Genomic DNA, 13,069 nt, shown 5'->3' on the forward strand with positions numbered 1-13,069 from the left:
GTTTAGAAATTCTTTAATGGTTCCTTCAGAATCCAGTACTGATTTTAAAAAAATCCTCAAAGTGTTACAGAAAAACATTATCCCTTTTTTAGGGTTTGGGGTGTTTTTGTGGAAGACATTCTTTCAGCTGTGCACCAGCTCAAACACTCACTCAACAGAGGCAGCTAAAACTGTTCTTCCCAACCAGCTCTACAAAACAATTTCCTTCTTTCTCACTGTGATCACTCTAGGCTGCAGGGATCAGAAGAAAAACAAAATTCCTTTCTGTTACAGCAGCTGGCATTGGTGAAGAGGGCCTGCCCGCAGTTACATATTGTATAAACGACTACGTGTCCTCTGCTCCTAAGCAGGAATCAAAGACGCCTGGGGTACCCACCTGCAGGCTTTCAAAAGAATGGTAAGAAGAACATGTTCTAGTAGTGACCACTGTTCACAGGATGATAGGATTATTCAGGTAGGACTTCAGGAGATCTCCAGTCCAACTTGCTGCTCAAAGCAAGGTCAGCTACAAGACTGGGGCTTTATCTAGTCAGTGCATGAAAAGCTCCAAGGATGGGAACCGCATAACCCCTCGACAACCTTCTTCACTGCCCGACTTCTAATGGTGAAAAAGTTTTCTGAAAATTCAATCCGAGCCTCTCTTGTCTGAATTTATACCCGTTCTCACTCTTCCTCCCACCATACACCACTGTGAAAAGCCCATCTCTTGTCTTCTCAATACCCTCCACGTGGGTCTCAGCCCACTGCTGGTGGGACCCACCACCTCCAGCTTCTCATGGCTGGGCAGGAGCAGCCAGTTTCCTCTCAAATGAAATAAATTTTATAATAGGAGAAGACGCTATCAGAAAATACAGCTGTGGATGACTTCCAAAGCCACACAACTTTGGAAATCAGTCCCTTACTTCTTAAAAGCTGTAAAAATATCAGAAGCAGAGCTCAGAAGGCAACTATTGGTTTTGACACCCTGCACCTGAGAGAGCGAAGCTGCTCTAGGTTTGAGCTGAGCCCCATGAAGTGCTTCAGAGGAAAATCTCCAGGCCTTATTTTGCTGGTATTGCTTGCAAAGGACTTGTACACAGTTCGTTTACTGAACATAAGTAAACCCCTTGCCCTTCTCTCCCCCTCACGTCTCCATTACGCCTGATAACATGACTCAGACTGCTGACCCAAACGGCAGCGTTTCAACCCAGGAGGCACGGGGAAAGGTACAAGCCAGGGGAAAGGTACAAGCCAATATATACATGCCCGTGCAAGAATCCAGCTGAACATCAATAATGGGTAAACAGGGATGACAATGGAAAATAAACTAATTGAGCCTAACTATCTGTATTTATGGAGACATAAGAATGCACAAAGCTCATGCTAGATGAAATGCTCATCTAGCACCACATCCAGCAGTGGGTGATTATGGAAAGAAAACTGGGTGATTATGCAAAGACAATTCTCCTACTTATCAGCCATCTACAGATTAGGGATTTAATAGCTTTGCATCCACCATGTTCAGGGATCTTGATGGATTTCTCTTCCATGACCTCTCCAATGCTTTTTGAACTCATGGGATTCACGGCAATCTGTGAAACTCAGCTCCACCATTTCTTTGTGACACACATAGAAGAAAACATCATTTGTTTTAAACAGCTGCATGATGGCCACCCTGGGTGTTCTGTAGTTCCTGCATGACAAAACCCACCAAATACCAGTTTCCTAATTCCCTTTGGACCCTCTCTCAGTCATCTCTCCCAGGCTAAACAAGTTGCAGTTGATTTAGTCACCCTTTACACAGCAGCCATTCTCTGTCTCTGATCATCTTTGTTATGATTCTTTGCACATTTTCTGTATCTGTTAAGACATATAATTTAGATGAGAAATCCAGGCATGCACACATAGACTACAGAGGAGCTACAGGATTTTACAATGACATCATAAAATGCTATCTATTTATTTCCTAATGTTTTCTAACATTGTATTTGCCATTAAATTCAGGAGAACATAGCATGGACCCTACAGTTTTGATCTCAAAATTGCAGCCACTAAGACAGCTATTTCCTTAACCTGAAATTCTGAACACAGAACACATGTACTCTAAAGGTTGCAATCAAGAAAACATGAAGAAAATCTGGAAAATGCCAATGACATGATCAGATCATATAAGCTGTAAAACTCACTGTTAGTTATTTTATGACTGATGAGAAAACTGTTCAGTTTGGATCAGTAATGACTTCAGGAAATCACAACACAAAAGCCTGCAGACAAATTTAATATAAATGTGCTTTATTGCAGAGAAGTTACATTATTTACATGCTGCAACACATTACAACATAAATCTATCAAGTATTTCATGATGGATGCTGTTGGTTGCCAGATAACATTGTTATAAGAACCACATTATAAAGTGAAGAGACTTACAGCTTTATATATTCTACAACTTGGAGTAGCTAAAATGTTAAAAGTCAAAAGGCAGTGTTTTCTCAGGCCTGCCTGTTGTCATATGCATGCAAAAGCCTAAGGAGAGCAAATAGAAAAGTATTGTCTGGTTTCAGGTCTATGATGCCACCAAAGCTGATGATAGGTGTGTACTGATTTATATTTTAAAGCATATAATCTTGCATAAATTATACAAGTCTAGTTGGTATAAATCTAATTGTTTATAAACCATGGCTTAGAAATAAAGGAGAAATGCAGCTTGCACATGCATTTAAAAGGACAACCTAGCAAATGTTTGTGACCTTGGTGTTTATCTTTTCTCCTAACAGATCTGCTAGAAAACATCTTAATTCTAGAGTTGCACTTCTCTTGGCTGAATAATGACAATGAAACTCCAGAAAAAGACAACTAAGCAATCTAGCCAATATATGCTGGTGGAGAAAAATCTATGAAACACAGAACATTATTTATGTCTAACTTAGTGTGTCTTTATTAAGCAATGTTTCTAGCAGCATCATAGTGAAATAGAATAGTTGAGTGAAATTTGGCCCCTCATTTTCTTAAGCGTGAAATAATTTAAGGTCCCAATTGAATGTGTAGCCCAAATTTCAGTTGCTAAATAAACTGGGGAAAGCCTTGTTGTTTCTAAAGGGAAGTTCTCCAATTGTATCAGTCTTAGGTGATGTGACTACAACAAGCCTAAAGAACCACAACAGACATTTTTTTAAGAAGTGAGGGAAGGGGTCAGGGCGAAAGAAAACAAAACCAAATAATTTACAAGCCAGTGCCTTCCCTGGTAAACCAGCCACCATTCTTTTGCTTGCCATGCAGCTGGGCTGTTTTAAACCAGCCAAGGAATGGGCTTTGTTTCTGATGAAGTTGTATTTGAAAAACAGAAAGGGAAAAGAAACTGAGCAAGGAATTGTAGATAGTAGTGGCACAGACTCAGTCATGCATGAAGGACTTGATCCTGCCAGTGATGCAAGGGGCAGCGGTACTGTGTGGACACTTTGCCGATGTGGATTCCCTTGCCCTTGGTGCACGTTGCACCCTGACACAGCTGCTGCACAGCAGGGCAGGGGCAGCATGTCCTCGCTCAGCCCCAAGGTAAAGCATGGAGGGCAAGATGAACGAGGGCACCAAGGCTGGTGCCTGCTCCTTGCAACTGTCTCCTAGAGGTGGCAAGTACGTAGGAACATCTCCTTTCATGACTCCTCCAGGGATGCCCACTTCAAACCTCAGCACCTGGCTCTGACAAAGCACTGACTCCCATTAGTTAGTCAGGGCAACCTGCCATAAGCCTGCCCCCCCTCCCTCGTTCACACAAACCGCTGCTGAGATGGGCTGCAGAACCTCCTTTCAGGGGTAGAAGAGGTGCAAGGTGGTCACCATACTCAGCAGGTTTAAAGTTGTGCATCTCTCTGCACACAGCGTCAGTGTGCCCCGGGAGGACTCCCAGAAAGCTGTGTTCCCAGGATGCACTTAACTCCATGCAGGAAAATTCAGGGTTACTTTCTTTCTGGAAAGCTGATCAAATCGCACTGAAGTTGACAGGAATGTTACTGACAAATCTCACGAGTGTCTGGGACAGGGAAGGGAGAATCTGGGCACACTGGGTCTAACCTCAGTCTTTTCCACACTAACCAGAAAGCTGGATTTGGGCTGCACGTAGGATGCCACTGGCACTGTGTGTGCAAAGCAGCTGCACAGATGTCCAAAGCATCTAGACTTATATGCCTGATGCCCTTTCACAGGTGAACAGGGATGCTGGGTTCTAAGAGTCCCAGTCAGAAAATGAGTTGAAGGCAAAGACCAGATCTCCTAGGCCATAATTACACCCTAATAAAGGGGGGTGGGAGAGCCAGCCAAGGCCAGGTTAGCAAAGACTTAAGTCAGCACGTCCCCATGGTGGAACTGGGCACCATCCAGGCTAACCAGGTTGTTTGGGGCAGTTCGGCCACTTTAATCTGGAACTAACGAGCAGAATTTATGAGTGAGGCCAATGTGTTTAGACAGCACTGAGACCCGAGCTGATCTGTCCCCAGCTGGCTCAGGTGTCAGCATGTTCCAGGTTTGGGCTTAGCAAAGGCAGTAGGAAGATCAGATCCATCTTGATCTGTCAGTGTAGACATGCCCATAGACTCCTGTCCTTTTTAAAGGACGAAAAAAGTCCTTCTCACACCCAGCTAGTCTAAGTCCCTCTGCTCATTGCATTTTATCTTAAGCCACTTTTTCTATGATGCCACAAAAACCAGTTTATACTACATACGTGTATGTGCATGTGTGTATTAGATATGGCATTATATATATATCAAACATATATAAATATCTATTTTTATATATATTATATATATATTAAACAACACATTCTAGTCAATCATCCTCATTTCATGTTCTTCCGCTGAATCCCATCACTTCTCTCAAATTGCACAAGTTCTTTAGGACTGAGCTGTCTTTGTTTTGAAGCACTGTATGTATAGCCAATTCTAGCGAATAGCACTTTACTGGTATTGCATTTAGATGGCTGAGGGGGTTTTGTTATTAGCGATACTCCTCAGAATCTTTACAGTATGTCCTCAGGCCCTGATGGTGAACCATCACTAAGACTCACAGTTGTGAATGGGCCATCTATGAATTAAGCTTATATGCATGATGAGGACTGTAGCTATTACTGAAAATTAGCACTGTATTAAACACTAACTCTTATTGTAAATGTATGTAGAAATAAAAAAAAAAAAATCAAAGCATTGTGGAGAGTGGGAAAGAGATGCCATCATTTCTATTCCCACTACCTCTCACAATTGCATATTTGGGGGAAGTATAATATTTTGAGCTTCTCTCCTCACTCCAAAGGCTAATTTTTGGATGTTTGCCAACAGTGATAAACAGTACACTGTTGTTCTATATGAACTAGCTAATATATTTCCCAAAGTTTTCTGATTTTAGTAAAACAGGTGATCCATTTCTGGGGTATATTCATTGTCATTCTTGCTTGTCTTATTTAGCAAGATACGAAATACTGGACAAGATCATCACCATCGACGTTTAAAGTAAGAATTCTGGTTTGTTAGATGATATTTTCCAGTTAGTAACAAACAACAGATAAGTTGTCCTAAGACTTACCAGAATATGCAGCTAAGACGACTGAATTTCCACTATTAACAAGTCTATGAGCATTAACAGGGAAGTGCATAACAAGTAACTTACTGCGTATAAAACCCCTGAATAATACAGTATCAAACTATAAAATTAAATAACAGAGAGTAAACGAAAAAAAATATCCACTATATAAATCACAGGAAAGGAAAAAAAGAAAATCTCCAAAGCCCAAAGGAATTTTCCAATATGAATTACGGCTTCCATAGCCAGTGAAAGATTACTGCAATTCTATATATAAACAAAAAAGTCTACAGCAGGTATTTTAACTTGCAATTAGAAGAAAGTATCTGCAGATTGCATAAATGTGTTGTTGTGTCACATAATATCAAAGTTATTTGCAAAAATTATACAATCTGGAATGCTTTAATATGAGACACAACAATGTACTTAAACACACAGTAATAAGAAAATGAGAGCAACCATTATATAAAATGTATTTTTGGGATGCATTGAGTTAGTAGTGCTATCTAGATTAAATACGTAAAGTGAAAAGTCGCCATTTTAATAAGCTGCTCATTGATACCCCTTTTTTACCATCAGGACATTTTCTGTGCCCTACTTCTGCTGGATCTTTAAAGTCCCAAGGCCAAGTTAAAGCCAGTTGCGGCATTCAGAAATAATTCAGTTAAGATCTACACTGTGCGTTTGTTACCACTATATTTTTTTTCTTTTGAAAGAGAAGTGATTTCACAAAGGCAGGTTTCTTTCATTGACACAGTAAAATCCTTGGAGCAGGGACCATATCCTGGGCACTGCTAATCACATTGTTGGCACTCAACAAATAAATAATAACAACATTAATGCTAATTTACTTTGTTAAGCTCCTACTTATTTGTAGTGCTGATTTCCTTGATCTAAGTGATGCTCCTTAGGAATTTTCAGATCCTTTTGGCCTAAGTCCCCTCTGTCTTTCCTGTTGTCTTTCTTCTCAAAGTTGCTACTCTCCTCAGTCCAAAAGCCTCTTATTTTCGAGGTGTTGCTATTTTATTTGCACTTATAGCAGAGGTGTTTGATAAAGCTACACTTCTTTCTGCATTTGGTAAATCTGGTGTATCATACTCCCAAGGGCAGACTTCAGCACGGGATGCTAAAGGTTGCTGCGAGTAACTACTTGGCTTATGGGAGTCAGATGAAAGCACATTTCCTTCAGAAGAGGCATTTTTTTTCTGTTCTGCCAACTTATTGAGGTTTTCCTTCTCTGCTGCTTTCTGGGGTAGCTCCTCCCACTCCCCAGCACAGGTATTAGGTGTATATTTATTAACATTCTCACACTGCAGCCCAGGGGAGACCTGAGACTTGGAATTTGACTGTTTTTTCTCATTTTCAGAGACCTGCTGCTCTTGCGTCTCCTGAGTGGCTGCCTCCACCTTCTCTGAGCTCTTTTGATTTGATTGTTGATACCCCTCAGGTGTCTTCAGCTTATGATGAGTCTTCCCCTTTGGCTGGGAAGGGTGGTTGTTCTCTGGCTCTGAGGAAGCAATAGACACATGTTTTTGAACTTTAGAGTCAGAAGGCACAGGACCAGGAGTTTGGTCATATATCTCCCAAGGACAAACTTCTCCTATGTCGAAATTGTCCTTGTGCAGAGACTTACCTGGGCCTGTGTCTGGATTTGCAGGTGTCTGACTAACCCTTTGCTGTTTCATAATTCCAGATTTATGGGTTTTCTTTGTTTCCTCAGAGTGGGTAGAGTTCTTCCGGTGGGAATCCTTATGCTCCCCTTTATCAGAGGCTGAGTGCTTTTTGCTGGCCTCCTTAGCCTTCTGCTGAGATTTATGAGATTTAGCGCTTTCTTCTAGGCTTTGTGTCTTACCCGTTAGTCCCAGAGTCTTCTCCTTGGCACTAGCAATAACACTGAGTGATTTTTGTAACACAGATGTTTTTGGATGCAGAGGCTTCTTATCGGCACTTAAGTTATGTGCACTTACTGATTTGCACACCAAAGGGACTGATTCAGTGGAGACAGCTTCAACTTTTTCAGGAGGGTTTTTGGTTAATTTGTTACCATTCAAGGAGTCCAGAAGTGAATTCTCAGCAGCTATAACTTCTGTGCTTTCTGTAGTTAAGCTATTCGGTTCTTCTGTTTGATCCCTGACATGATCATAAGTGCTGTGGGACTTTTTTAAGGAAAAGACTCTGTTTTTCGAAGTCTCTTCTTTTGGCTTTGCAGAAATTGTGGAATCCTGTGGGTTCTTTCTCAGTGTGGTCATGTTCTTCACAGCACCATGCTCCATCAGGTCCTTCTCATCCCTGGAACACTGTCGGGTGACTGTCTCAGGGATTTCTGTAATACGTCGCATTATTGAGCGCCCCAAGCCCTTTTTAGAGCACCTTTTTTTCTGAAGATGTGGGTTATTAGCAATCATCTTTTTTCTTTTATAGATTTCAAGCTGGGCATATAGCTTCTTCAACTCATCCTGCAAAGCAAAGTGAATGGCAAAACTAGTATGTACAGAGCGAGTACAGTCAAACAAGCAGCCTGACGAATGCATTAGCCTTTGCTCTAAAATTGGCACTAAACTTATTTCACTGTCTTTTCTAATTCTTGAATATGCCATTTCTCCATCAACTTGAATCCCATTTTTTTCCACTTTAGAAGTTCAGCCCTTGTGCACAAACATGTTTGTTTCCTTCCATAGCTGTGCATCATTCAGCATGCACAATTCATATACATTCATGCTGTATGTTTCAGATTTGACAATGTTGTTGGTATATGCTTTCCTGCTGAACTCTAAAGCTATTCTTTATTCTGGGGACATAAGCTCTTCTATTATGTAAGACAGGAATAAAGTATTTTTTCCTCTGTAAATTTTATCTGTATAGTTATGTATATGCTAGGTAAAAATCACACTGACACCAAATGGTGTTCGCACTGCAAAATAATTCAAGGAGCCTATGTAAACTGATATACAGCTCTTGCTGTGGATGATTCCTCCTCTTTAGCCTCCAGTATGACTTTTGCTACAACTAGTAATGCAGCATCTCTTCACACTAGTGAGTATTTTCCAGGAGATTTTATATGATATGATACTACAATCACTAAGAGACCTAAGCTGGCCTGTTTCGGCTGACATCTGCAAAAAAAAAAAATAGTCAAATGGATGCAATTCAGAATTTACTTGTAGGGAAAAGTGTTGTTCTTGAAAATAAACGCTGTTTAAATGAGTTATATATACCCGAATATCTTCAGGATCCAAACTATGTTCACTCCATGCTGAATTGATACTGCTGTTCAGGTAGGATCCAGATCGACCCATATCAAGCTCATCTTCATACGCTTCTGTAGCTATATCATCTCTTGGGTTATTGCTTGAATGAGAAAACTGCAACAAGTATTAATAAAAAAGATATTGCCATCAGTGAAAAAGTTTACTTTGACATCACTGTAAGAGTTTACATCAACTGTTTTTATGGCACAATTATCCTTCTGTGGATTTCCTGGGATCTTCTGAACTTGAAACACCAGCTATAGGCATCATTGGCAGTGTCTTATAGAATATCAATATTGTATCGAAGGAACTCCTATTAATGATAGTTTATCTTGAAAAATTTTAGATAATTGCATAAAGAAAAAACCCACTTATTTTGATACTTATTTGAACTCTTTAAATTGCATTTAACTTAAGATAGTATGGAAATAGACCTTCAGCCAGTATTTCCAATTAGGCTGCTAAAACCATAAGACTGTATTTTATAGTCCATACGGTTTAATAATTATGCAAAAAGCAATTCTCCCATTTCAGATCCTGACCCTGAAAAGGAAGAGATAGGGTGCCAAAAAAAAAAAAAAAAAAAAAAAAAGGTGGGGTGGGTGGGGAGGGTGGGGGCACGTACAGAAGAAATAAACAAATGAAAAATGAGACAAGTTAATTTCTCTCTTCTAAATTTTAGCAAATGCTCAGATCAAGAGCTGGAGAGAGGCTGTCAGCTGTTTTCTTATTCATATTGATTCACTCAACTATAGTTTCGATTGTCCACACAGTTATCTGGCCTCATGACTTTATGAATGGAACTAAACCTCATGAACATTCTCTTAATCCCCTGAACTCTTTGGTCTGCTGGAAGAAAAGTCTGTGCAGTGTTACACAGATAATAATAATAAACAGATAATAAACATGGAAAGACATCTCTGTAGATACGTAATAAAGTATATGAATAAAAAATAGAAAATAAGACTAGTGCTAAAGACCAGAAAAGTAATTTAAAATAAGACAAGGTCATTCAGTATTCAGGCTGCATCACTGTGTTCCCTTGTTCTGACTGTTTAATGTATGTGTGTTTGACAGTTACCAGCATGCCCTGTTCTGACACATAGGCAAAAGATCGGAATAGCAGCTTCATTAACCTGGAAATTGTATCTACTTGAACCGCTTAATGTTACTCCTTTATATATAGCTTTCACCTTTACTGTTCTCTTTGACTCCTGACCTTTTGATTAATACTACTGGTCATTTCAAAAGCCATTATAAAACCATTTGCTTTGCTGGGGTACTGGCTAAGCAGAAAGCTCCATTCAAACCCTGTGGACTTCTGCTAGGGACAGGTGGAGCTGCCTGTGGTTCTGCAGCCCCTGGTGAGACTGACATACTGTTACTTCGCTCCCAGTGCCTGATGGGAGGCGTGCTGCAGCGCTTGCAGCACTTTCTCTTCTCTTGCTTGCCTCCTGTCATCCTCCATCTTCTTGTGTTCCCCACAAGCCATCTTCTTACCCAGCACTGTTCCTGGCTCCATATCATGGACCACATCCCCTCCTGGTACGCAGCGTCTGTCCGTCCCAGGCTCTGACTCGCAAAGGGCTCTCCTTCTTCAGCCTGTAACACCTGCCAAGTTTATATCCCAACCTCTCTATCTCACAGCCAGTCCAACCTCTTCATTCCAGTTTTACTTAGCCATCCATTCCAGTTTTTCTGTCCCCTCACATAAACTCTTTGCCTGATCTCAGCTAACTCTGGCAGCAGCATAGTCACCCAAATACCTGAAATAAGCATCGTTAGGCAGAATTCTTTCCTTCTTGTACTAATCATGTCAAAATTTCAATACTTTAAACTCCTGGAATTTGAAAGCTGAAAGAATCTTTAAAAATGTAGAAGAGTTTTTAAAATAAAAAAATACACTGCTTTTTAGGCAACGTATTCAAACTTTACATCTTCCTTCTCTAACAGCTGCTTGTTATTTTTATACAGAATTGCTTTTGCATGACAACACTTATCTTCCTTGGTCTTGGCAAAAGAAAAAGAGACAGGAGACTTGAATGAATACCTTAGGGATCAGAAGTAGCCCAACAGTGACTGTCACAGTCAAGTGTGTGTGTGCAAAGAACAGCATCAGCATCCAGTCAGACTGAAGTCTTGAAGCAAGAATGAATCTGAAAACGAAAGTCAGGGTTGCAATTCACTGCCTTTTCTCCAGTGCATTAGATTTAACATGTTTAATGTTCCTTAGGTTTCTTTTGAATGAGAGGCCAAACACAACTGGTTTTGCTCTGTACTGCTTTCATACAGACTAGAAATTGCATCCATGTGCTTTACCTACGTATTACAATTTCAAAACAACTCAGAAAAACAACCACTAACAAAACAAGCCAAAACAAAATATAAAAAGAAATAACAGACCTTAAATTATATCACTTATTCCATCTTTCTCATGCTATTTAGCTGTCTTTTTTGGATGGGTTATATCACCAGAGCTTCTTTGGCCTGAACTGTCTTATGGTAGCTTACATACATTAAGGATCTGAACAGATGATTTTAGGTTAAGTAAGCATGTGTACTGCGACAAATTGCAGTGCACTTCATAAACACAGGACATCCATAGATCGCAGCTACAGAGTGTGGCTGATAGGCCACCAAAGAGAACTGAACTGAAATGCATTTTCGTGGGAAGCAGAGAAATGGTCTTGATTGCAGGACCACCCAGCTCAACACTGCAGGGCCCGAGAGCCTTGCGAATGCTAGGAAATGAGTGGCTGAACTTCCCAAACAAATCAATTCCTTGCTGAGCTTTCTAAGAGTGGTAGAACAAGGGGTGCAGTTAAAGCTGGCTGCAGCATGCTTGGCTTATCTGCTTTAGTGAGCTCCCAAAGATAGAAATGGCAAGCAATGCAACGGATGAATGGATGTACCACTGGCTTGTAATTTGCAGGATTACAAAAATCATTCAGATAGAAATGACATTTGCAACTTATCCAAGTCCACAGATGTGCATTTTGCAGAAGCTTTAGTTAACACAGACAGTCTGGCATTAAACACTGGCCTATATGCCGTAATAATACAGTCATAATTTCTTGTTTAATACTTTGCAAATTAAATGTTTCATAAGCACAATGAAATATTGTAATTATTTCTTACAGAGATGTAGATCTTGAGGTGTGCAGGGAAATGAGGAGGCTCAGGCCTGAGGTTTAGCTAACTGAACACAATGTGAAGACTATCGCAGATGACATGAGAAACTACTGGATATAAGAAAGTGTGAAAAGTGAACAGAAGTCAAAGACAGTGCTGTTAGGGATGGCAAGGTTTCACAGGGAGTCATCTGAAAGATGGCCAAAGTTCACAGATAACTGAGGGAGCATGGGGGGCCTTTGGAGGAGCAGAACTTGCAAGGTCAGCGGTACTGATGTAACCATGTCAGTGATCACCTAGCTAATGATACCAGAAATGCCATGAGTGTAGATGCAGCAAAACTGGGACCAACAGGAAAGACGTAACGAGAGGTGGGTTGTTGGTTTGGGAGAAGACAAGGAGGGGCTAAGGTTGATGGGAGGAGAACAAGCATGGAAGGAAGCAGGGGTAAAAGGGGCCAGTGACATATAAGCAAGTTGCCGCTGACTGAGCCCTGTACCTGACCACTGCAATATCTCCTATCTTCTCATTAAATTATTCTCCTGATGTCTATGTGATCTCACTCTCTGTGTTGTGCATATACGTATGTGCAATTCATGAGCAAACTTCAGGCTGGACTAGCCAGCGTGCGGGAGACCTGCATCTGGAAGACCCAAGGTCTTTGGGCCCCAAAGGTGGATATTAGACTGGCTCCAGAATCGAGAACCTAGGACTGTGCCCCTATTTGAAGGAATGGAAACAGCAGCAGCCACATCTATCAGAGAGGGAAGAAAGCTCCCAGGTCCTGATGCCCACCAGATTCTGTTAACCCTTAACAGCTCCAATCCTCATATTATGTGAAAGCTTTTTCCTTGTTTTTATGTGTGAAACCCTTCCATGATTAAGGTAGCCACTCCACATCCCTGAAAGCAAAAAAGCATTTGTAGCAACCATTCAGACCTAGCAGAGATGGGGGTTATATTCAAATGAGCTTTTTTCCATATAAATTTTGTTTTTCTCAGTAATACAAGAGAAAAAGCAATGCAGAAATTTCATGCTACGCTGATCTTATATGCTGAAGATAATCAAGAATCCTCTGCTTCTGAAATGGGAAGAATACTTTTAAAGGAAACCAAAATGCAAAGAGTTCAAGGTTTTACTTAGTG

General features: G+C 40.6%; 1 protein-coding gene across 2 annotated transcripts in view; it reads right to left on the reverse strand.

Annotated features, from left to right (window-relative positions):
- Positions 1–1,221: 1,221 nt before the first annotated feature.
- GPR158 (G protein-coupled receptor 158) overlaps positions 1,222–13,069 on the reverse strand; it is a 209,874-nt gene continuing 198,026 nt past the window's right edge. The window contains exons 9-12 of one of the 2 annotated variants that reach the window (XM_080384638.1): positions 10,843–10,948; positions 8,760–8,906; positions 7,178–8,000; positions 1,222–7,051 (exon numbers count right to left, since the gene is read on the reverse strand). In XM_080384638.1, the coding sequence (XP_080240764.1) occupies positions 6,546–7,051; positions 7,178–8,000; positions 8,760–8,906; positions 10,843–10,948 (1,582 nt within the window). In that variant the 3' untranslated portion in view covers positions 1,222–6,545. Of the gene's footprint in view, positions 8,001–8,759; positions 8,907–10,842; positions 10,949–13,069 lie in introns of both variants that reach the window. The other variant, XM_080384637.1, reaches the window with a different exon arrangement.

The sequence above is a fragment of the Falco punctatus genome, assembly GCF_963210335.1.
Source record: "Falco punctatus genome assembly, chromosome: 4".
In the NCBI taxonomy this organism is placed as follows: Eukaryota; Metazoa; Chordata; class Aves; order Falconiformes; family Falconidae; genus Falco; species Falco punctatus.